At 40.3% G+C, this 26,127-nt stretch overlaps 1 protein-coding gene across 4 annotated transcripts; it reads left to right on the top strand.

Moving 5' to 3' along the window:
* Positions 1–2,479: 2,479 nt before the first annotated feature.
* On the top strand, positions 2,480–25,362 carry ppp2r5ca (protein phosphatase 2, regulatory subunit B', gamma a). 4 transcript variants are annotated; one of them, XM_037746353.1, is made up of 14 exons: positions 2,480–2,692; positions 10,157–10,356; positions 13,894–14,004; positions 14,269–14,361; positions 14,464–14,594; positions 14,727–14,786; positions 14,938–15,046; positions 16,148–16,201; positions 16,435–16,605; positions 16,718–16,845; positions 18,478–18,579; positions 18,767–18,839; positions 20,501–20,617; positions 22,711–25,362. In XM_037746353.1, the coding sequence occupies exons 1-14, from the start codon at positions 2,599–2,601 to the stop codon at positions 22,843–22,845; spliced, it is 1,578 nt and encodes a 525-aa protein (XP_037602281.1). In that variant the 5' UTR covers positions 2,480–2,598; the 3' UTR covers positions 22,846–25,362. The 4 variants fall into 4 exon arrangements, with proteins under 4 accessions (XP_037602281.1, XP_037602283.1, XP_037602282.1 ...); XM_037746355.1 differs by having other exon boundaries at positions 20,536–20,617; positions 22,711–22,882; XM_037746354.1 differs by lacking the exon at positions 20,501–20,617.
* Positions 25,363–26,127: the final 765 nt, after the last annotated feature.

Genomic DNA, 26,127 nt, shown 5'->3' with positions numbered 1-26,127 from the left:
TGCATTCTTTCTAATAGCCAGCAGGGGGCGACTCCTCTGGTTGCAAAAAGAAGTCTGATTGTATAGAAGTCTATGAGAAAATGACCCTACTTCTCACTTGATTTATTACCTCAGTAAACATTGTAAACATGAGTTTATGGTCTCAATCGATAGTTTCAAGTCTTCTTCAATACAGCATGATGTTCATTTAGTAAATTATGGTCCCATTTATAGTCAAATAGATCATAAAGCAGGGGACGCTTTAGGGCGGGGCTACCTTGTGATTGACAGGTCGCTACCACGGCGTTGTCCGGTCTGGGAGTTGTCCATGTTTTGATCTTACAACTTTAACCCCTTTCACAGTGTGTTTTCAGTTCGTGAAAGTTAATTGTAACACTTTTGGTTGCCTAAAACGTTTGGTTATACTTAGCTCCACCCTCTCGTGTCACTTCTGGTTGCAAAAAACCAAGATGGCGACGATCAAAAACCAAGATGGTGACGGCCAAAATGCCGAACTTGAGGCTTCAAAACGGCAGTCGACAAACCAATGGGTGACGTCACGGTGACTACATCCACTTCTTATATACAGTATTGATTGTTCTTGGACAACAGTGGAGGTGTATGGCACAGAGGACTAACGTATATAACGCTACACAGATACTTGATAATACCTTCATGTTGGTTTTTGGTTTTCTTCTTGAGATTTGTTGACATTACGAAAAATATAGAATAACCAGAATAATCTTTTGTCTAATAAAAATCTAGAAGGAGTCGCTGGGGTATTTCTGAACCGGTACACATTTCAACCCGGCCCATCCTACCAGTAGGAAGTAAGTGGCAGCTTTCAGAAAACACCGGCGCTGGTTGTCATGGCTGTGGAATGTAATGGCACCTCTTGGAGAGGCTTTGGCCCCTCAGTGAGAGAATGCCAACTGAGAACTGCTTAGTGATACACTTGGCCTTCCTCTCCTCTCCTCTCGTCTCCTGTCCTCCCCTCTCTTAACCTCCAAAAAAAAAAATAGTGAGAATATTACTTCACCTGCTGAGACAAAAAGTACGATTCACTTGCCAAAATAATCCAGACATATTTTTGGTCATATAACACGTGCTATTTTGTGCACAAGAGACCTCAGAATTTCCCCAGGGAGGACTTTAACATGGCATACTGTAAATGACGCTCTCCTCATTCCTGAACTCTTAATTAATTAGTTGTTAAATAATTGTCTGACAGTACAGTCCCTTTGTTATTAAATAAATTAAAATGGTGTCGAAACCAACTTGTTTTGAAAACTCTGCTCGGCCTTGTGATGCGAATGTGGTTTCACTTCGCGTGTCCTCTGATGAATCACATGAGAAGAACAGCTTCTTCATTATATAAAGATGAAATGCAGATTATATGCATTTGTCGCCTCGGAGTTGGACTTATTTTAGTATACAGATACTTGAAATAAGGGTTAGTCTAAATATACACAATTGGAAGTGTGATATACTGTGATATTCAACTTGTATGATATTTATTTTTTCTAAAACAGATGGTTAAGTCACTAGATAAACTTTCAGATAGGCTGCAAAATGCTGCTCAGAGCTGTGCAGCAGTTTCCTGCGTCGTGTGCCCCCGTGCATTTATTTTTCTGTCCTCTCGCTTTCATTTCCTGTTTACAGCTAATTTTGTCGAGCACTTGCACGTCACTCAGAATAACATAATGCAGCAAATTCTGCCATTGCGCCGAATATTGTGTGAGTCATAAAACCCTTTGACAAAAATATGTTGTGTGAAGCCAAAGAAAACGGTTGATTGAAGCTTCGTTTTGTTCCTATCGGAGAGGACAAAGTCTATTTTATGTCTTTTTAAACCGGATCTATTTATTTATTTGATTTCATATTATTTTTCTATATTCAGGATTACACTACGCCACACATTTGCGTGGTCTTTCATCTTGCGTAGTGAATAATTACACCACAGCTTTCTGCTTGGATTTCTTTGGTTTTCCTTCGCTGCAGAGCTCCTGAGTTCCCCAGTCGTCCTGTCCTCAGCCCCTCATGTGGTTTCTTCTTGTCTCCTTCTGTTCCTCGTCGAATCCAACGATTCGAGGCCCCCCCCTCTGACCCTCTCCTCCACCTCCCTTTGATAAAGAACCAAGCAGAGATGACAGGAGGAAACAATGAGAGACTTTGAAGATTCAGCCAGGGCCTCTCTGTCAAAGCACACTCAGAGTAAGTTATTTCCAGCTGCTTATCCTAAGTCAGATTATGCTGAAAAACCCTGCTAATGGTTAAACTGTGGAAAGGACTTAAGTCAATCTGATCTAAGATCTGTAGCAGGGCCTGAGCGTCACCAGAGACCAGTGAATGTAGAGGAGGAGGCACCGAAAAATTCCAAAGCACGTCCCGCCCAGAGCATCCTCTCAACCAATCCCCCTTCCTCTCTCCCAGCAGCCTTTGCCTTCATTGCTCCAGAGCAGCCCGGCCTCAGCCAATCAGCTGGCTCCTCCACTGCTTACATCACTAACTAGCCAGTTCCCTCCAGCAGCAGAGAGCTTCATTTTCTGATCTGCTTTTGTGCTAAAATGGAGGCTGGCCTCTCGCCCTGAGTGGATCGCCTTCCTGGTTGAGGTTTAGATGTTGACATGCAATAAATCTGGAGACAGGATGGTTGTGGATGCACCTAATTCCAATGGGCCTTTTCAGCCGGTGGCTCTTATGCACTTCAGAGGTACGTAAGGACACATTATTCTTCCTGTATTGTCCTAGGGAATTAAGGAAAGAGAGAGAGAGAGAGAGCTGTGTGTGTGTTGCTGTGCTCCTGTTCCCCTCCACTGGTTACTGCTCGGTTAGTCAGCATTCAGACGCTTTGAGATAACATCATTGTTTCTGTGGGTTTGGAAAGCAGTCTTTTGAAAGGTAGCTGAGGAATGGGGATTTGCAAGGCTTGCGTTGCATTGCTGTGAGACACGGGAGCTACATAAAAATCTGGTTTTACTAGCTAGCTTGCTCTCTCTCTCTGCCCATCCCCCCGCCAAGCTAGTGATGTCAAAGGAAGTGAGGTCATAGCCTAGGGAAGGGTCTTCTCCTCAGTTTTTCATGTGTTTGACTGGATTTGTGTGTTTCTGTGTTTGTGTGTTTGCAATTATTAACTGCAGTCTTTGCAGGAAAAGCAAAAGAAGAGTCAGATATTGTCTTCACCACCTTGTAAGCTGCTCTACCCAAGCCCGGCATTTTTGTCACACTCCAGTTCATCTGGGCACAGATTGGTCATAGTGTGTGTAGGCTGTAGACAGTCACAGCTCTGCAGCAAGAAGCCCCCTACTCCGTCTCCCCACCCTTTTCCCTTGTGAGCGACATGCTTAGGCACCTTTTTTTCCCCCAAACAAGACATAAGAAAGTAAATCTCTAAACCGCTCTCTGTCAGCACAGCACCGCTGTCAATACGAGCCGGCCATAGCAGTCATGTTTTAGGATTACAACACCAGGCTCGGCCTTTTTTTAATGTGTGTACAATGCACTCAGTCATGTTTGAAAGGCCCAGCCTGTTACCACTGTACTCGGGTGCAGCCCAGCGTTAGATGAAGCCTCGGGCAATTATTGATTACACTCTATTGAGCCACAGAGGCCACTGCCTTGAATGACAACTCAGTGTTGGGGAACAATCGGACTCTCTCTGCACTCTTTTTCCTCTCTTTTGTGTGTCGCCCGTCATTCTGACCCTGTTCAGACCAAATGTCTTGTATCCGGTTCGTTCCAGATTGCGTTTAGACGCAGTTGAAACCGATTGAAACCTGGCATCTGAATGGGTCTCAGTTTAATGTTTGCAGGACCACTTATTTTCACTTCCTTTCTCATTTTTGATTTTGTACGTGGGGAACTGAAACTACTACTAAACCCAAAAATGTATTCGTACATGCGTATGTATGTACAGGTCACGATTGGACAGGATCAACTCGGTAAAGATTTGCAAACCAGCATCCATGTCTGTTTAGTTTAATTGAACCGTGTTTGGGATATTTTTCTGAGTTTTACAGCATTGTTATGCATTTGCGTTTCCACCACACTACCTATTGTGACACATGAATCCCTGGCCACCTCTGAATCAGGCTCCACATCCCAACATTTCCTCAGTATGTTTTGGGCATTCATGCATGCCTGCATTTAGACCCATGTTCATTTTATCAGAAAAATTTGAGAGACAAAATGTGTCACCAAAGATACATTTCTGCAAACAAACAGGGCCTGTAAATCTCTTTAACTCCCTGTCTGTTTCTTCTAGATGCAAGACATCATTTTAATAACGAGCACTGCGAAGCACTTTTTCGCCATCGTCAGTCACAAGGCAGCCTCCAAATTGCAGCTATGAATGTGTCTCAAGTTTGGCAATGATGCATACTTTTAACTATATACAAACAACACATGAACCACACTTTACTGTTCATATCCTGGATGCGTTCTAAGGTGTTGCTTACAATGCTGCCAACATTACTTTAATGAATGAATGTGGCCAACCTGGTTGCTAACATGCCTTCAAAAACTGCAGCACACTGTCTCTCTACATAGCTATAAATAGTAATCAGTCAATGTTTACATTGATCATAGCATACTGTCGATAAAGCAGATTGCCAAACCGGTCCTAACTCCAGACTCGACTAGCAGCTGTTCATTCATTTGACCCATTTACAGAGGAAAAAGCAGAGACTGGTTCCAATGTGACTCCAGTTATTTACTGTCTTTGTTTTGAGCGGGGGGGCATTAAGATAAATCTCTCTCTGTTCTCCACAAGACACGATACTCGTGTGAGTGCATGCGCATGCTTGTCCTCGTCCTAAGGCTTGTGTTGGCTACATTTATAGATGCCACATCGTGGTTGAGATCAATTTTGGGATCACAACACTGGGCCTTTATCTGTTACACAACAACCCTCCGGATATTTTAGGAGTGTACAGAAACTTTATAACGCAGGCAGACAGACTTATGTAACAGGAGCAACAGCAAGTCTGACACGGGTCAGGGGTGCGAGGCATGGCAACACATTCCAGTGCAGCTTCATGTCCCAGTGCAACCAGCAAGAAAACACCAAACACAAACCGTATGCCAAGGAGAGAGAAGGTTCACTACAGAGGTTTAGCGTTGGAAATGGAAACAAACAAAATAACTAAATGGTAATCTAATCCTTCTTCTTGTTGCTATAGTTGTCTCTATCAGGTTGAAACTGATGCACCTCAGTTGACCTAACAGGCCTCATTCTAAAACAGGCGTCCCCTTTTGGAGACAATAATAATAATGATAAATGTCTTGGATGAACCTCTCTCTCTCTCTTATGTGTTTTTAATCAGGCGTGCTGGCACTCGTAATGTTTTTTTCCTATTGTGACAGTGACGGCGCTTTTGGCCGTCAAATCTTTATGGAAATGGCCGTTAATGGCCGCTCACACACTTACCCTCTCTCCTCTGGAATTCCCAACCTCTCACTGTCATCAAGATAAATTGGCCGACTTGAAACTGACACTGCAGAAGTGCGTGTGTGCGAGTGTGTGTGTGTGTGTGTGTGTGTGTGTGTGTGTGTGTGTGTGTGTGTGTGTGTGTGTGTGTGTGTGTGTGTGTGTGTGTGTGTGTGTGTGTGTGTGTGTGTGTGTGTGTGTGTGTGTGTGTGTGTGTGTGTGTGTGTGTGTGTGTGTGTGTGTGTGTGTGTGTGTGTGTGTGTGTGTGTGTGTGTGTGTGTGTGTGTGTGTGTGTGTGTGTGTGTGTGTGTGTGTGTGTGTGTGTGTGTGTGTGTGTGTGTGTGTGAGTGTGTGTCCGAGCCAAGTCTCCATTATGTCTGAATAGGATATCTCTCTTCTTACCTAGAATCTGCCTATTTGCAAGAATGTCGAGCGCTTGTGTGAGTGTGTGCCCTTCTCTGGCCTTTGTCACTCATTGTGTACATTCAGGGAAATTAGGGTGAATCGGTTTTGCTGTCGATTATTCCCCTCTTAAAGCAAAAATGGACAGAATTGGAGCAAATGTGAATTAAAAAAAATATATTTTTATAAAACGGTCACTATATCCTGACAGTAGTACATGAGACAGGTAATCTGAAAGAAACCATGTGCCTCTGTGTCCTCCGGTGCTCTTAATGGCATCTGCAAGATTTCACAGACCGGAGGAAAACAACCAATCAGAGCCAAACTGGAGCCTTACCGTCTCTGAGCAGCTGTCAATCACTTGCACACTCCAATCAAACAGTCAAACTAGGCAGCGCTGATCAAATATTAATCAATATTCTGTTACTGTAATGCCTATTTCTTGCCTCTCACCATGAGAATGTTTGTGACCCGGCAGCCATGTTGAGGAAATACTAAGCACCATCCACCAGCCGGTGCAAATTTTCTCAGTTTACAGCTAAACAGTACACTACAAGATGTTTCTGAAAGAATTTGAGGCGAGAAATAGGCATTACAGTAACAGAATATTGATTCATATTTGATCAGCGCTGCCTAGTTTGACCGTTTGAGTGATTGACAGCTGCCTCCGTTGAATGACCAGCCAATAGGAGCGCTCTCTCTCTCTGAAGTGACCTGTGATTGGCCAAAGTCTCCCGTCACGGGCTAGATTTTCTAAAGCCTGAAAACAGAGCCATGAGGAGGTGCAGAAGTCTAGTTTTCTCTCAAAACACTTGAATTACAATATGCTGAAAGGTTATTATGGATTTTTTAGCCCAATGATGCCAAAAACATTCTGCCTACTGCAGGTTTAAGTGTCTGCATCAACTTTTCCATCAGTGTTTTCCTTATTAAACACCTGCATGAATGAATTTGCTCATTACTTCAAGTCTAATTAAAACAAGATGGATGGCAGCAACACAACACAACGAGACCAAATTAATTTATCTCTAATAATAATTTGGTTTTATACGCATTTCTGCATTCATATAGTATGTTTGCAGCGCTCCGTTTGCCGTCATCAATTGATTATTATTTATCCGTTTTCCTCATTTGAACCCTTTGCCAAATTCATAAATCCCAATTTGTCTCGCAACCTAATTTTCTTATCTTGGTAATTGCAAGTGTTCTGCCTACAGGTTACAGTACAATCATGGAAGAGGAATGTGATTCAATTATTTTGTTTTTGCTTCCATGTTGTTCATAGCATATGATGTTAGCATTTAGCTGAAAGCACAGAGCTTATTATTTAATGCAGTTCAGCTTCAGCTGTTCAACATCCAGCATTCACAAAGCAAATCATTCAGAAATGGCCTTCTCTAGTATAAGTTAGTCTTCACCCAAGAAAGTCTCCCCACTGGTACAAGGAGGTGTGATGAATGGTTCATCTTCAGCAAAAGCAAAAGTGATTTATTTGAAATTAGTGTAAAATATGCCTCATATTTGATTTACCACTAAACTTCACCAGCGGAGAATCCAAGCCAACCAAACTGATCAAGATGATAGATGTTCTTCTTACCATCTCATCACCATCTTTAGTTTGCTGAGACGCAGAAATGAATCTATAAACATGGCGAAGGAAGAGTGTCTTACTAAACTAAACTATAAACTATCTTTTCATCATCAAAGCCAGCAGCAGATCTGCTATAATCACCGGCGTTATGACATTTCCATTTACAGTTTCCATTGTGGAGTTAATGCTTTTGCCTTTTTTTTGGTTTCCCTTTGACCTATATGCCATGTACATATCTGATCTAATTCCGTTCACTCACGGCGCCAGCATCCTCATTCATGTGCAGACACCGCTTCCGAGCCTCAGTGCCAGCCTATTGTTAATGCCACACCCTTTACTGATTAGTAATTATGGGGTATAGAAAAGTGACGCTTTTGCTGCATTGGTATGATTTATCGAGGTTTAACACCGTAGACAGACAGTGCATAGGCTGCATGTGTCCTTCATGTGACGATATGAATTTGCTCACTGCTCTACCGAGCGTCCTTCTTATTGCATTTAGTGTAGGATTGAATTTCAGAGAATACCTGTTCATTAGAACATCTAAATGTAAAGCTACTGTAGGTGTGATGCACTGCGTGTAGGCAGTGATTGTATAACTCCTCATCTTCTTTCAGATACAGGACATAGGTTACCAGCGAGTACACTAATGAAAGCATAAATAGGAGTCTAGCAAACTAACCGCAATTAAGTGTGTTTTGTTGGTACATTGTAAATCATTAGCAACATATTGACCTGACAGACGTCTCATCTACGTGCAGGCATGCAGCTGCTTCTGTCTTTTAAATTAAGCTACACCTGATTTAAGTGAAGGAGTATGTTGACATTATGAATTTGTCTTTTTTATTACAGCTGTGGCTGGACTTCTGCAGAATCAAATGCAAATCAGTCAGTCAGTGAATAAACTTGAGATAACAAAACATGTCCATCTAATGAACCATCTGATCTCTAAAGGGAAGTATAGAGATTATTATATCATGAAATATGATTCAAACTGGGGAAGTGCCTTATTTGCATCGTACTATACACAAAACACAAACTTGATTGTGCAGAAATAACTTTCGTAGTTTGTACTGCCACTCTTTTCATAAGAAAACAGTAAGTTGGGCAAGTTTATGTTGGTTTTAGGTGATTATTTTAACTGGACTTAAAGCAATAGTTTGACGTTTTGATAAACACACTTGTTTACTTTCTCGCAGAGCGTTAGATGAGAAGATTTATACCACATCTGTCCATTAAATATAAGACTGCAGCTGCTTAGCTTATCTTAGTATGCATAAAAGCTGGAAATAGAGGAAACATCTATCCTTGCTCAGTCCTGTGACGAGACAACGGTATCATGTGTTCATTAGTTTAATTAATTCAATTAATTAGACTAGCTGTTTCCCAGTATGTCCACTCTTTATGTTAAGCTAAGCTGATCAGAGCTTCATATTTTAAGGACCAGTGTGTAACATTTCGGGGAATCTATTGGCAGAAATTGAATATAATATTCATAACTATGTTCATTATTTTATAATCACCTGAAACTAAGAATCGTTCTGTTTTTGTTAGCTTAGATTGAGCCGTTTGTATCTACATAGGGAGCGGGTCCTCTTCAGTCTGCCACATTGCTCCTCCATGTTTCTACAGTAGCCCAGAATGGACAAACCAAACACTGGCTCTAAAGAGAATGGAGGGGTATTTAGTTGGTTGCAATTTGCAGCCTCACCGCTGGATGCCACGAAATCCTACAAACTGTACCTTTTTAAAGGACAGATGAGCGACTGGTGTCGATCTTCTCATCTAACTGTCAGCAAGAAAGACAATAAGCATATTTCCCAAAATGCTCAACCCTCCCTTTTAAACGGTGTATCGCATCATAAAAAGTAATTAAATTAAAATCAACCATGTGTATATATTAGATGTCCAGATCCTGATTTTTATTATTAAATTAATCATACCATAATGGCGAATATTACAGTAGCTGAAGAATATGTGTAGATTTTCCTCCAATTTGCCTATCAAAGATAAAAACCAAACATCATAAGAGAGAGAGAGAGAAACATGCTGCATCAAAGTTGTGTCACATAACGACATAATTATGGTGTCACTATGTGTTATTACTGCACCACATGAGCAGGTAGGAATTTAGAGTAACCGAAATGGATGTTGGATGTTTGTGTTGTCATGTGTGAAGTGTTTGTTTACAAGCCTGAGTGCTCGGCTGGAAATGAAGTGAAAAAGAGGAAGTCCTCAAACCACCATGGACAAATATCATGACAGACTTAAATAGCTAGGTTGCCTTTTATGAAAACTGTCTTTTTTCATTCTCAGCGTGTGTGTCCAATGGCTAGACTGTGACCATTCACCTAGTTCCCAAATCCTTCACTCTCCTCTCCCTCTCCATCCCGTCTTCTCTGCTCCGCTCTGCTCTGTCGTTATCCTCCCCCTGGGCTCCAACCATCTCAGCCTTTCTCTCAATGCACTTTAGTCTTCATGACTCATTTGCCAGTCTTCATCACTCTCTTGCTGCCTCATATTTCTTTTTTTCTATAGCGTTGCTGTTTTAACTGTCATCCTTGACAGTTAAACCCGCCCCCTCATTTCTCTTGTGACCCCTTCGCTCTTTGAACATGGCTCCTATATTCTCAACCGCCTTATTTCATCACCGCTGTGTAGCCTTGTTACGCCTTTCGGTCGTCCCCGGACTCTTCCTCTCTCCTTTTCATCCCTTCTCAAGCCTCATTTTTTCCCCCCACTCTTTGTCTCCTCAGATGTGGCCCCAGCTGAACAGGAGAAGCTGTTCATCCAGAAGCTACGACAGTGCTGCGTTCTTTTTGACTTCCTGTCCGACCCGCTGAGCGACCTGAAATGGAAGGAAGTGAAGCGGGCGGCGCTGAGCGAGATGGTGGAGTACATCACCCACAACAGGAATGTCATCACAGAGCCCATCTACCCGGAGGTGGTGCACATGGTCAGTGAAACTGGAGGCGGGTTAAGTTTGCGGTTAAAGCTGAAGACGGGGGGTAAATCTTGGGCCCAGAATAGGGGCGGGCTGTCGCTGCGGGACAGAGCTGGTAGGAGCTGAGCACAGCTGATGTCTGTGATCAGGTTTTGATGTGGCTTTTAGCTTTGGGCTCAAGCACTGGCTTCCTTGAGGTGTCTATTCAGTCACATTTTGAAATGATTTGTTCAGAAAGTGTGCTTGCTATTGCATTTTCAAGAGTAAGGTTTAAAGCCAAAGAGGAGAGGGAAAAGACAAGATGCATTTTTATTCCATCAATTCTTGCAAAAGCTGTAATGATCTGCAAGATTTCATACATACAAATGTTAGTTTTCACTACTGAACTGGACTTTTCATCTACTGTAGAGTCATAATCAGGTCAAAATGAATTGTGTCCAATACATTGGATTATGACTAAATACCTGCAAAACTAATTACAGTCCTTTCATGTTAACACGCTTCACTAAGATGTGAACATGAGATTAATATGTGCTACACATCAGCATGTTATCATAGCCATTGAGAGCATATAGGGTTGAACATATGATGTCAGCATTTAGCGAGCATTTAGCCTCGCCCTGGTTCCCTCGAAAGAAAGCCAATGGGATTTTTCCATTGGGTTTTGGATTATTGCAGACAATAAGCTCTGTGGCAAACACATGTTTATGATACTAACACGTTTTGTTCAGAGAGATAGTCTTTGCAAATGAACACCACTTTTATGATTTTTGAAGTGTAAATGCAATCACCAGAAGTAAAAAGCTAACGTAAGGCTATAAATGAACTACACCACGGTCACATGAGCGTGAGTATACACAACGAGGCTGTAAAATGGGACGAGTCGACGTGATGACGTTTAGTAGTCTCATTTAGCCTTTTATAAGGCACATAAAAGCTTCAAAGTTCACAAGGGGAATAGTTACTGTTGTATTTTATATCGTAGAACATAACATTAAAATCTCTTCAGCTTGTTTTAACCACAGATAATAAAAACTAATTCAAAATAACCCATCGACTTCGAGATAAGGGAACCGGAAGTGCTAAAATGCTAACTCATTTCCGGGTTTTAGGACTCATTCCTACAGAAATTGTCTTCTTTAGTACTAGTCTTTTCCAGGAAAGTCTCCCCACTGGTAAAAAAAAAAAAAAGGGTGCGATGAATGTTTTATCTTCAGCAGAAGCAATAGTGATTTATTTGAAATTAGTGTAAAATTTGCCTCATATTTGATTTACAGCTAAACGTCACCAGCAGAGAATCCAAGCCAACCAAACTGCTCATGATGATGGATGTTCTGCTTACCGTCTCATCACTGTCTTTAGTGTGCAGAGATACAGAAATGAAGCTATAAAGAGTGTCTTACTAGACTATAAACTATTTTCTTTTCATCATCAAAGCCAACAGCAGAACTGCTTTAATCACGGTTATGACATTTCCATTCACAGTTTCCATTGTGGAGTTTATGCACAGTCATCTTCACAGCATGTTCTGGGTTGAAGTGCAGCACAGTCCAGATAGACTATCTACCTTGTAGCCTGTCTCTTCAAACAAGGCTCCCAGTGTTTTAGTAGGCCACCTGCACTGTCCCATGATCTGCCTGCCAGGGAACAGCAGCCCACAGGGGAGTCAGTTGACACTGCGAGAGACCAGAAACACAACACACTTGGATTATTGTGGGACAAACCCTTGGAGGCCAGTTGCAAGGACAAAGTTTAACATTAACCTCAAAAGAAAATTTATTTTAGAATGCCCTAAGATAGTACACTTCGTAGACATTTACAGACACAGCTGAAATCTATTAAAATTATTGATACGCTTTATTTCTTTTTATTTCCTTACAGACTTTTTGAGCAGCGAGAAATCAAAAATTGACAGATTTTTGTAAAATACATCACATGTATGAACTGAATAAATGAGCCATGCTCCTCATATGATACCAGCCTATATAATTGACCTTTTAAGTCAACTTTTTGTGCTCCAGACTGTGTGGCGACTTGTCCCAAAGGAGTCTGTGCTGTAGGCCTCAGTAACAGAAATACTGCTGTTGCTTTGACTGTATGGATTGTTTATGAAAAGAGAGTTTTATTAGTCACGTACTCAACATATCTGTACATCGTGCAGTGAAATGCTTCAAAAATCGTGTTGAAAATGATGCAGTCTATTGATGTGGTTTCACTGTTGGTTACCACATGTAATGACGGGAAACATTTATTCAAGAGCTGGGAAACTTCTGACAGGAAGTCCAGGTCTTTCTGTGTGATTTTGAAATTTGTGAAAATCTCTTGTAACCCATTGTGGGTAGAACTTTTGGCATTAGTGTGGTTGCAACATGAACTATAAACGTTGGGAATAAAACAACAACAAAGAAGCGAACTTTAAAGCGTACTGTTCAGTGGAATAAACATTCACTGTCATACAGGACTGTATGACTGGTTCATAAAGGTTGTAGCCACCGGGGGCGTCGGACTCGAGACAAGATGTTACTTTTGGTTATTTATTGAAAATTGACAAATGAGTGTGTGTGGTACTGGAACAGAGATAAATGACAATAATGAGTACAATCTGTATATTTCAACAGGTTGTTACATACCTCACAGATATACAGTGCAGCAAATAGACATGACTTAAACCTGCAGTAGGCAGATTGTTTTTGGCATCATTGGGCAAAAATCCCATAATAACCTTTCAGCATATTGTAATTCAAGTGTTCTGAGAGATAGCTAGACTTCTGCACCTCCTCATGGCTCTGTTTTCAGGCTTTAAAGAATCTAGCCTGTGACGGGAGACTTTGGCCAATCACAGGTCATTTCAGAGAGAGCGTTCCTATTGGATGTTCATTCAACTGGAGGCAGCTGTAAATAACTCGCAAACTCCGATCAAACGGTCAAACTAGGCAGCGCTGATCAAATATGGATTAATACATGAGTCACAAACTTTCTCATTTTACAGCTGAACAGCACACTACAAGATGTTTCTGAAAACATTTATTGCTAGAAATAGGCATTACAGTAACAGAATATTGATTCATATTTAATCAGCGCTGCCTAGTTTGACCGTTTGATCGGAGTTTGTGAGTGATTGACAGCTGCTCAGAGATGGCAGAATCCAGCTCAGCTCTGATTGGTTGTTTTCGTCTGGTCTGTGAAATCTTGCAGATGCCATTAGGAGCACCGGAGGACACAGAGGCACATGATTTTTTTTTTTTTTCAGATTACCTGTCTCATGTACTACTGTCAGGATATAGTAACTGTTTCATAAAAATAACTTTTTTAATCATATTTGCTCCAATTCTACCCACTGCAGCTTTAAGTTACCCAAAAGGGCAAATTTTCTTTAAAATTCTCTCTTCAAAGCCTTTTCACAAACTCACTGACAGCCGTCATATTGTGCGAGCAGGGGAGTGTAGTGTGGTTCCTGATGTGGCTGCTTCTCCCACGGCCAATCCGACCTGTCTACATAAGTCGTCCTTCGTCACATTCACACTATCATTTTCACTTCTCTTCCCCCAGTTCGCGGTGAATATGTTCAGAACATTGCCTCCATCGTCCAACCCCACTGGAGCGGAGTTTGATCCAGAGGAAGACGAGCCAACACTTGAAGCTGCATGGCCACACCTCCAGGTTGACATTTAAATGGTTTAATTATCATGTTTATAAACGGTTATTATAATTACTATAGTATTATAGTAATTCATAATATAACGGTTATTCTCAAACTAGAAGAGCCTCCCAGCATGGCTGAAATGTGCAATTCTGTAGTTTCTGAAGTTTACAATACATGTTTGTATCATATTTTAAATTGTGTATTTTGTGTGAGAGCATTTTGCTTGAATTCTTTCCCAGCATTCATTCATTTTTGTTTTGTTTTTCTTGTTTCTGTTGCAGCTCGTCTATGAATTTTTCCTTAGGTTTTTAGAATCGCCCGACTTTCAGCCTAACATAGCGAAGAAATACATCGACCAGAAATTTGTTATGCAGGTAAAAAAATATTTTTTTTTGCCCAAACTCTCAGATAGAAAAACAACAATTTCAAGACACAATTCGTCATCACGGTAACATTTCACTTCTCTTTCACTGCAGCTCCTAGATCTATTTGACAGTGAGGATCCCAGAGAGCGAGACTTCCTCAAAACTACCCTCCACAGGATCTATGGAAAGTTCCTGGGGCTGCGAGCGTACATCAGAAAACAGATCAATAACATTTTCTATAGGTCAGTGCAGGTCTCCCACGGCTCTGCTCATTTTTTAAAACATGAATACCAAGATAGATGGTCAACATACAGTATGATGCATATGTTTTGTTAAGTTAATATAGAGTCTGTGTATTGTGTTTGCTCTTACAGGTTTATCTATGAGACGGAGCACCATAATGGTATAGCTGAACTACTGGAAATACTTGGAAGGTATGGCCCTAAGCTAAAGCTACAAGCTTTGTAGATGCAGCTGTAATGTCTCTGTGGCTCTTATACAACATTTACATGACATTCAATTCTTCTCTTTCATAACTAACTACTTTTCAGGTGTTCTGATAGTACTTTTGTGTTTATTTCACAGCATAATCAATGGATTTGCCTTACCACTAAAAGAAGAGCACAAGATTTTCCTGTTGAAGGTTTTATTGCCTCTGCACAAAGTCAAATCACTCAGTGTCTACCATCCACAGGTGAGTTTATTGAACACAAAATGAGGCACGAGACGCTTTATTAGTTTTTGTGAAGCTGTATGTAAACAGAGACATATAGCACACATATAGTCACATTTTTTGAGAATGTATTTAACAGGGCTGTCAATCGATTAAAATATTTAATCACATGATTGTCCATATTTAATCGCAAATTAATCTAACATTTTTTTCATCTGTTCAAACAGTACCTTAAAGGGAGATTTGACAAGTATTCAATACTCTTATCAACATGGGAGTGGACAAATATGCTTGCTTTATGCAAATGTGTGTATTTATTTATTATTGGAAATCAATTAACAACACAAAACAATGACAAATATTGTCCAGAAACCCTCACAGGTACTGCATTTAGCATAAAACAATATGCTCAAATCATAACATGGAAAACTGCAGCCCAACAGGCAACAACAGCTGTCAGTGTGCTGACTTGACTATGACTTGCCCCAAACTGCATGTGATTATCATAAAGTGGGCATGTCTGTAAAGGGGAGACTCGTGGGTACCCATAGAACCCGTTTTCATTCACATATCTTGAGGTCAGAGGTCAAGGGACCCCTTTGAAAATGGCCATGATAGTTTTTCCTCGCCAAAATTTAGCCTAAGTTTAGAGCTTTATTTAACCTCCTTGGCAACAAGCGAGTATGACACAGTTGGTACTAATGGGTCCCTTAGGTTTTCTAGTTTCATATGATGACAGTATCTTCACACTTAAAAGTCTTTAAAACTAAGCCCCCTACAACCTCCAAAAGATTGATTGCCCTAATGCGTTAAAAAATTTGTGGCGTTTGAATGAATTTGTGTAAACACGTTATTATCGTGTTAACTTTGACAGCCCTAGTATTTAAATAATCTTGTCTAAACCTGCTTTTGAGTACACACCTCCTCTTTTCATGAGAGCAGCAGGTCATTTTGCAAGTTTCATCAAAAGCTGGTGTAGCATGTCCCAGCCAGCCTGTCCCTCAGGCATCGACCTGTCCCTCAGGCATCGACCTGTCCCCCGTCATGTCCCCTCGCGTTTGCTTGTGCATAAATTCAAACACCTTGACAGTTTTATGATTATTTGTTTCTCGTGTTTTGCAGCTGGCCTACTGCGTGGTGCAGTTTTTGGAAAAGGACAGCACTCTTACTGAGCCGGTATGTCAATTCAAAACACGGTAGAATCATTTTCATCTCTTTGCATAATGCTGCTTGCTGGAACTCTTTCTTTAATGCTCAGTTTTGTTTTAGAATATGAAGTTGTGCAAGAATATGAATTGCTAGATCATTTTTTTTGTCCAGTTCATTGACTTTTTTTCCCATCAAAGCTGCTGTTCCCTTATCCTCCCCTTATTTAACACTATCATTATCTCTCTTCATCACCCCAACAGGTGGTAATGGCTCTACTAAAGTACTGGCCAAAGACTCACAGTCCCAAGGAAGTGATGTTCCTCAACGAGCTGGAGGAGATCCTGGACGTCATCGAGCCCTCTGAGTTTGTTAAAGTGCAGGAGCCTCTCTTCAGACAGCTGGCAAAGTGTGTCTCCAGCCCACACTTCCAGGTAACCGATGGGTGATCACAATCTTCCCTTCATAACTCTGGGAATAAGTTCAGGTGGTGTGCTGGTTGGTGGCTGTCGGTATACGCCTGACTGAGTTTGTTTTTTTCCGTAGGTGGCAGAGAGAGCTCTGTACTACTGGAACAACGAGTACATCATGAGTCTGATCAGCGACAACGCAGCAAAGATTCTGCCGATTATGTTCCCTGCTCTGTACCGCAACTCCAAGACCCACTGGAACAAGTAAGATCCCCCACACAGACTGTACTAATGTCCTTCACACTGCATGTAACACCAGTCTGACACAACAGCTCACATTAGTGATAGCTCTCAAGTGTGTGTAGATATTTGAGCTCGGTGACAGAATGTACTCCCCTTCACTTGATGTATTCATCTTAAAGAATCTGTTCAAGGCTGCTTATCATAACCTTTTAAGGGGACATCTGATGAAAACTCACTTTTTCAGTGCTTGTGCTCATACATTTGGGTATCTGGAGTGTGTACCAAACACACAAACTGTGAAATAAGACGACCCAGTCAGTTTTTTGTTGGCTGCCTAGATCAGGAAACATGTGATTCAACAAGCCATTCAGATTTGGCTCCCCCTCCTATGTCACATACAGGCTCATTAGAATATATCGCCCACGGCTTGAGAACTACCTTTACAAAGGTGCACCATATTTTTCTTGCAAGCCAATCAGAGCAGACTTTAAGAGACAAGTTTAGGCTGCATTCACACCAGATCCGGTGGTGCGGAAGAAACGCAAGTCTTCCCATTCATTTTGAATAAGGGGTAGTGTGTTTGGGCTGCGGCCACAAGGGGTGCCGAAAAAAACGCAGCAGCCTGCATCAGAAAAGTAATTAAAAAAAAAATACGCAACCTAATGTCACACTGCAGTGACCAATCACGTAACTGGTGATCCAGAGCTGTACAAACCCACCCATGAGGGAACAAAAGATGTTAATCGTCGCAGTCAATGAGCCATTAAAGTGACTCTCCCACACCGCCGCACACGCCTAATCTGGTGAGAATGCAGCCTAAAACGGAGCGTTTCAGACAGAGGGTGAATACAGGTATATTCAGACAGACAGTATAAGAAAAATAACGTGTTTTTTGAACATTAAAGCATGTAAACATATTCTAGCAGAAACCCAAAATACAAGTATGAACCTGGAAATGAGCATGATATGTCCCCTTTAATGCATTTTTTTGTAATTGTATATATTGCTGCAGATCTCCTACTTGGTGCACAACAAAAGACTTTCAATTACTTTAATATCTCTAACATCTGTACATGTACCTGTAACATACAACATGTTTAATGTGAAGCGAAAACAATTGCTCTATTAGCTGATGAGTGGAGATCATTAGTCCTTGCCCTATGTGCCACTAGGCGCAACAAGGACTAAGTAAGTAAGTATTAGCTGATGAACAGAAAAAGTAATCGGCAATTTATTTTAATAATCTATTAATCGATTAAGTCATTTTTCTAGCAAAAATGCCCAAAAAACAATCCCTACTTATAACTTGCCACTTTTGTATCAGTGTAAACTGAATATCTTTTAGGTTTTGGACTGTTGGATGGAAAAGAAATAGAAGATGTGTGCTTAACATTAAAAATTAAATATGATTAAAACTGTCACATCCAACAGTTCATAGCTTTTTGTAATCATTTTGCCAGTTACTAATTTGGAAGTGCTCTAGTTATTTGCCAAGTGTCAAGCCTAAATTTTTAATCTTTATTGTCAATCCGTGATATTCACGTAGTTTTTTTTTTTGCTGTGGGACAAAAGCAGCCTTTCTGGTTATGTTGCTTGTGCTTGTAAAGATTTGACTCTTGACCGACTTCTGCTTGTGTGTGTGTGTGTTCACAGGACCATCCACGGCCTCATCTACAACGCTCTGAAGCTTTTCATGGAGATGAATCAGAAGCTCTTTGATGATTGCACACAGCAGTTCAGGGCTGAGAAAAACAAGTAGGCACCACAGACTCTTCTCCCACTCAGTCAATCCTTTTTTCTTTTTTTTTTTATAACAATGATGTCTGAGTGACACATAATTGCAACCATCCTTAACACTGCAGCTAAATGAGTGATGAGTTTCACATTCGTCAGTGGAGCGGAACAGATTAATGACGCGATGTTTGGTGTTTTTGTTCGACAGAGAGAAGGCAAAGTCAAAAGAACGCGAAGAGGCTTGGATCAAGATCGAGAACCTCGCCAAGTCAAATCCACAGGTGAGCAGAGTGTGCAGTCACCTAACCTCACCTGTTTTTTCCATTACTGCCACAGTGTGAGTGTGTATATGTGTGTGTGCAGCACTAATCTTCATGAAATATGTGTCTTGTGTTTTCTGTAAGCCAGTTTTGTTGTTGAATTGTAGTTCCCTTTCCATCTTATCCCGTTAAAGGTGCAATGTGTAATGTCTAGCCACCTGCTCCAAAGAAAATGGGGCAGCATTTCTCCTCCATACCGGGTCCATAAAATCAAAATTTACAGTCTTATCTTACAGTTATATAAAAAAAAAGCCAGCTACTAACTTAAACAGCTATTAAATTGTAGATGTACCTTTAACGTGACTGACAGCTCTACCTCTTCGTCCTCTCATGTTGGACTGAGGGCAGACTGGATGCTACAGTGACTCACTATCGCCTCTCGAGGTACAAGTGGTATTATAAGAAAGGACGTGTTGTAACATCGACACTATAACCTCTTCTTCACATTCTGTTGATAATGTTTGTAATGAATGTTTTAAACCAAAATTCTGGGCCATATCTTACACATTGCACCTTTTTTAAGGAGTCCATTTGTTCACACTATGACTTAATGTTTTCCAAATCACACCGAGAGCTTGATGAGTGGTGGTGCTCTGAGAATGTGCTTTGTTGTGGTGAATGCTTGAATCAGACGGCTCTAAAAGGCTCTCTAAAGAACTATTTGATTCATTTAAAAAAATAACTATAAGCAGAAATTCCTGTTCTCTCCTCAAAACTGATTTTAGCTTTATTTTACTGAAGTACAATATTACACCAGTGTTGGACATTTAAGGAATAGTTCGACATTTTGGGAAATACACTTTTGATTTGATTTGAAACTACTGCCAGCATCCAGTTAGCTTAGCTTAGCACAAAGACTGGAAATGAGGGAAACAGCTAGCCTGGCTCCGTCCAAAGGTAACAAAATCTTATTTAATCCTAATTCTTGGCCAGGTGTAGTAACTTCCCGGAGTCTTGTTGTCACGGCAACCAGTGGAGACTCCAGAAAGTCACTGCGTCCTGCCAAGAAATAGTCCGACACATAAACCCCCTGTAAAACTTTTACAATTTGTTTTTGTACGGATTGAACACACAAGATATGTTTTAACCGGTATACAACTTTTGTTATTGTTGGACAGAGCCGTACTAGCTGTTTCCCCCTGTTTCCAGTCTTTGTGCTAAGCCAAGCTAAGCTCATTGCCTGATTGCTAAAGCCACTTACAGTATTTACAGTACAGACATGAGAATGGTATCTTCCAACTCTCAGCAAATAAGCATGTTTCCCAAAATGTTGAACTATTCCTTTAAAGGTGCAACAAAATGAACATTTTCAATCCAAACAGATCAGTGCAACAACATTAATGTTTATTGTAGTGTCCCCAGCAATAACATCTTTTGACACAGTTTCTTTTTCATAATCGATACTTGCTTTAAATCTCAGTAAATCGGTAATGAAAATGTCTCCAATCCTTTTAATTTTACACCTCAACTAAAACCTCTAAAACTGATAACCTGCCATAAACCGGAGCTGCTTATTTGAATCAGTTCAGAGCCTCTTCATTCATTCTTCTTTGCATGCGACTGAAAGTCTTTTCTCCATCCTTTTGTGTTTGTGTTTTTGTTTCTCTTTCTTTTCAACATAGTTCTTTATGTATGTTGATTCCTCTGACCTCAATAGTCCTGTAGCAATGGAGACGGATGTCCCTTTGATAGAAGATGTTCAGAGGTTAAAAAAGACAGTTGAGGCGGGCGCAACTCAGGTAAACCTGACTTTCTCTCTGTCTCTATTCACCTTTCCTCTTATAATCACTCTATATATATTAATAAGCTTGTGTGTTACCAAAGCGTGCAAAGGCTTCTAATTTAAGCTACTTTCACTATAGTCATTATTATTATTGTGTACTTTCTGTATAAATTATAGTCTTTGTTTGTGTTTTTTTTGGTAGTTTTTTTAAATCAACCTACCTAAAAAAAACGTGGAAACAAATCTGGCCATGGACTAAACACTGGAATCAAGCATTTCTTTTGTGTGCCTGCTTCCCCTTGCATGTTATCTAAGTAGTATGGAGCCCCAAAGTGTTCAATATTATTTAAATAAATAAGTAACTATGAAATAAATAACCACGTTAAGGGATTTTGTAAAATATAAATATGAATACCAGACTTCTGAGAAAGGTTTTCATGAAGGAAATATTCTGTTTTTCTGAATTAACAAGGTACCTCAAAATCCCAAGAGAAGCTCTCACTTACTTGAGAGCTCAATTTCATAGAAGCAGTTTAATCCAGCACTGAGAAAGCTATGAATGACGTGAGTGCAACTGAGGCCGCGGCGCAATTACCAGATTGTCCCTTGAGACGCCACGTAGCCAGCCTGAATGCATTTCAGATGCATTATCATATCCATGAAGCATGCATATCGGTTCAACTGGTTCTGGAGAAACACCGCAATGTCCAGCAGATCAGAATACGTCTGAACAACTGCAAGGTCCTGAGGTGCCTGCGCAAAGTCGTCAAACTAAACCCAAACCAATATAAAACTGGATTAAACTAAACAGGGGGGGGGACGTGTTTGCTTCCATGAAATCCAGTTCTCGTGTAAGTGAGAGCTTCTCTTGGGATTTTGAGGTAACTCGTTAATTCAGAAAAATGGAGCAGATTTTTTTTTTTCCATCCAACCTTTTCTCAGAATTACTGAAAATGATCTCATTAAAGCAACCGTGTGTAACATTTCGGTGATCTATTAGCAGAAATGGAATATAGTATACATAACTATGTTTTCATTAGTGTATAATCACCTGAAAATAAGAATTGTTGTGTTTTCGTTAGCTTAGAATGAGCCCTTAATATCTACATAGGGAGTCCTCTTCATGGTGTCCGCCATGTTCCTACAGTAGCCCAGAACGGACAAAACAAACACTGGCTCTAGAGAGAGTCTTTCACATTTTTACGTTACCTGAAGGCCACCTTGTGAAATTGCGGTAACGTGAGCCGCATAGTGCAAAACCGTGGTACCTCCAGTCGCCGTCTGACGTCCGTTGTTCCTATAGTATGTTATTATGGTAAAGATGGTCTCTGAGAGAGGCGAACACCGTTACTACGGTTTGCACTCAGCGACTCACGTTACGGCAGTCTTGGAAAAGGAGGAGTGAGCAGAGGGGTACTCAGTTGGTTGCAATCTACAACCACCGAACTAGATGCTGCCAAATACCACTCACTGTACCTTTTTAATTCAGAAAAACAAATTTAAAAAAAATAATTTAAATATTTTTTTCTTAAGTGAATGCATTAGGTTTCTGTATGAATGAACCAATAATTTGTAATAATAATACGACAAATTATTAAAACTCAACCTATTATTTTAAAATGTTGGTGACAACCTCACAATCATGAAATCAAAAGTTACGTGAAATAAAGTTTCTTTGGGGAAAATGCCATTATGAATTGAAAAAGGGTCTTTTGGAATAAAGAAATAAAATAATATAATAAAATAAGTCCAATACAAGTTTTAAGAATTTCTTTGGATCATTTATTGGATCACATATATTTGACACATAATTATTGATCTCATAATGTCTTATTTATTTCATATTGAATTCTTTGGGGCTCCGTAAATGTCTGATGTTAAGTTGATGTTATAATATTTTTGTCCAGGTATGGCTGGATCAGTTCGCCATGTTTTAACTCCGTTAGTCTCTGTAAATTAAATGTTCTAACTGCATTGTGCTCAAGCTGTGCTTCATCTCAGAGATATGATCAGAACAGGGACCATGTTGACGTGTTGACAGGAGATGACGATGTGAAACGTTATAATTAGGCCTAACTCGCTCCTCTTGTCTCCGCTCCGATCTGACAGTTGCCGCATGACCAGCGGAAAGAGCGGCCTATGGTGCGACGCAAATCTGAGTTGCCTCAGGATATCTACACCACAAAAGCCTTGGAGTCCCACCGCAGAGCTGATGACATGTTGACCACCCACGATGGACTCTAGGTCCCGCCACCTGCCGGCTCTTTGTTCAACTGCCCCTTTTACCCTCGACAGCCATGGACATCCTCTTCGCCCAGGCGCCAGAATTACACTGGCGACCCATGTTGGGCTCTCCATCCCTCCTTCCACCTTCAGTTTACCCAGAATCCTCAGTTCTCCTTCATTCCTGCTGCTGCCCCAGTGCAGACGCCCTGTATCCTCCTCCCTCAGATTTCTGCTTTCTCAGGTTTTTTTCTTCATTTGGAGAGGAGTGTGTTTGTGTGTCTTTAAGCCCTCGCTACATTCATTGTGATTTATTTTCTCCATCGGTTCCTCTTCCCTTCCTGTCTCCTTCCACCCCTCCCACCCCCCTGTGCGCTCACTGTAAATGTGGAACCTGGGAGTACGGATGCCACAACGCTGGTTCCTTCATTCCTTCTTGCAAACACAATGGATTGGACGTGGAAAACATAGGAACTGACTGACTCACTGTCTACGGATCACCTCTCGGTATCTGCTTGGGTTTTCTTTTCTGTCAAAGGGAACAAAAACAGAACCTGTTGGTCAGATGAAAGACAAGACTTTCCTGTCATCCGTTCTTTATTTTTTTTGCTCAATCTAACAGACATCTTGTCAGTGCCAAGACTGTTGTGTTATTTGTTTGTTTCATGTTTTTATCTGTGACTTCAACGGGGACACCTGCCTTTGTTTTTTGGTCACTGGTGTTTTGAAAGTTTTTTTTTTTTTTTTTTGTTTAGTTTAGCGCACCAGACCAAACTGAGGCTCGTCCTTCAGCCTTGCAATGTCCAGGAAAGGTGGCGAGGAAAGAGGAAGTTGTCCTGTGGACATCTGACACTTTCCGTTTTATTGTTTTGTGCCATATGCAGCTCTTTTATATGCTTGCTCTCCTTATGTTCATTGGCAATATTTGAAAACCAGACCATAGTGATGACTAGACAAGTTCAAACAATGGTACTTACTGCTTTTTGAGTTTAGTGGATGAGGATGAACATGAATGAAAGCTGTTTGTATTTGCTACCTAAGTTGCAGTGGCAGTATCCAGGGATTGGATGTAGCAAGGAGAGCCCTCAGTTGTATATACGGCTGAATAAATAGAGGAGAGCACGGCTGTGGGTTGTTCAAGGTGAGTGGTGGGTTTTTATATATACTGTAAAATGAATAGGGATGATTATCTTTGTAAAGGAAATATAATTAGATTTTTGTTGAATGGGAGAGGAGGCACAGATCTGTACTCTCTCGACACCTAAAAACTCCACTCATTGATGGTTTTTAGCAGCCGTTACTAAGTTAGCTCATCATGTAAAGAGCATGGAGGTGTATTGGTACTGTAAGCTATAAAGATTTTAATGTCCTCTAATTAAAGATTAATTTATTATCAAACATAAGCGCATTAACATACTGATATAGAAAGATTAATACACAAATTACTTGATGAAAGCTACCAAAAAAAATATGGCTTCCTTAGCGTTTAAAGGTGTACGTTTGTGTTGCTACCATTCCGACTTTCTGTTGTCTGGTTTGCGGGTTATAAATATATATAATATCCTTCTCAGTGAGGAAGCTGTTTAAAGTTGGAAAATATCTTCCAGTCAGTACCATTGTTTAAACTACGGAGGTCTGCTAGATTTCTTCATATTTGACGTGTTGTATTTCTTTGTCTCGTCTCTGGAGGTTAAGTAGCGTGGATGTCAGGTTTTGGATTCTCTTTTTTGTTCTGGCCATTCAGGATGCCCACCGCTGAAACAGACTGGTATCAAATGGCCACAAAAATGCCAGATGCTGAAAATAAAAACTGACATTGTGACTTGGCTTGTTAACTGTATTATTAATACTGTATTTGCTTGAATGCAAAAAGATGTAAATTAAAAACTACCATGTTAAACATGTACCTTTTACCCTGGAGGAATGCCATTCACCAAACTGATTTCTGTCGTCGAGGTCATTGCGTTTATGAAACAGTCCTGCTTGCTGGGAAGAGATGTTTTATGGATTTTATGAGTTTGAGTCCAGAGATGTTTGAGGTTTATTTTAGTGCTGAAAAAAACAAGTCGTCCGCGATAAAAAGAGATGATTTAAAAATGATTTGGTGGCTTGTTCTCTTTCTGCAGCAGATCTTTTAATTTCACATATTATTTCCAAAACATGATAACTTAAAGTGTCCTTTTGTATGTGACCTGTACTATATGATTCATTTAATATTGTATATATGATTTACCTTGTTTCATGTAGTGTTATATATCTAGATTAATTTTGTACAAATTGTCCCTTCTGTACAGAATAAAACATCAATAGCAAGTGAAAGAAGTCAATCTGGCACATACCGTCTTATTTCTCCTGTTTCTGGATGTACGGTCAGCGACACAAGGATTTAGAAAATGTTCTTATTTTTATGATTAAAATCTGCAAAGTTTCCTCCCTCCTCTATATAACTGACAAATGTTCATGCCCGTTGTGTGCTCCTATCACTGTCTTTAGTGGTGTACAACTATATAGGATGAATAAAGAGATTATTTGAATATATATTTTCAACCATGCATCCATTTTGGCTTTACTTGACTGGAGGGGCACATCATAAAATGACTATATTAAAACATACTTGCATATAAACTACAGTCCATTTGCTGTAACAAGGAGAACAAGGCTAGTATTAACAATGAGGGTATTCTTAGTAATGTCACTATCAAGTAGCCACTTTGGCAGTGTGCTGCTTTGAACACAAGGGGGAGCCAGATACCTGAAAAAGGACATTTACTAAATGTGTAGTCTATCATCAAAATGCAGAGAATGACATCTGCAACACCACTTGTAGCATATGTCATCTATGACTGCATTCAGCAACACAAATATCTCAACCAAAGCTTAACTACACACAGTATTCAGTCCATCACATACACTGCAATGAACATGTCTGTCTGTCTCACTGGCAGCACAATCGTACGTGACCACAACTTAAATCTTACTGTGAAATAATTTTAAGAGCTCCAATACCTTCAATATCCTTTACTTAAGTGAAAAGACTAATACCATCATGTAAAAATACTCCAAAAATCCGATTAGCAATATAAATTACAAATAATACTAAACATATAGACCATCCTGACATTTTTTTCCAAGCTTGAGAAACAAAAGTAGTAAACTTATAAGCATTAAAAACTAAATAGCCATTCCATTCTGTCATTATCTGTGCGGTGAGCACCAAAATGTTTCTGGATTTTGAACAGACATTTCATTTGAAATAGAAATTCTTAACTCATCAAAGCATGGACAATACAAAAGAAAATAATC

Source organism: Sebastes umbrosus, chromosome 16, assembly GCF_015220745.1.
Source record: "Sebastes umbrosus isolate fSebUmb1 chromosome 16, fSebUmb1.pri, whole genome shotgun sequence".
Classification (NCBI taxonomy): domain Eukaryota; kingdom Metazoa; phylum Chordata; class Actinopteri; order Perciformes; family Sebastidae; genus Sebastes; species Sebastes umbrosus.
Note: the sequence above shows the minus strand (reverse complement) of the source record. Positions and strands in the feature narration are given on the sequence as shown.

What these genes read in the sequence shown, in the direction of transcription:
- ppp2r5ca (XM_037746353.1), top strand. Translation starts at nt 2,599, where the DNA reads ATGTTGACATGCAATAAATCTGGAGACAGGATGGTTGTGGATGCACCT. An exon ending in CTACTGGAAATACTTGGAAG is followed by an intron (nt 14,787 to 14,937) that starts GTATGGCCCTAA and finishes TTTATTTCACAG; the next exon opens with CATAATCAATGGATTTGCCT. An exon ending in TTCAGGGCTGAGAAAAACAA is followed by an intron (nt 18,580 to 18,766) that starts GTAGGCACCACA and finishes TTTGTTCGACAG; the next exon opens with AGAGAAGGCAAAGTCAAAAG.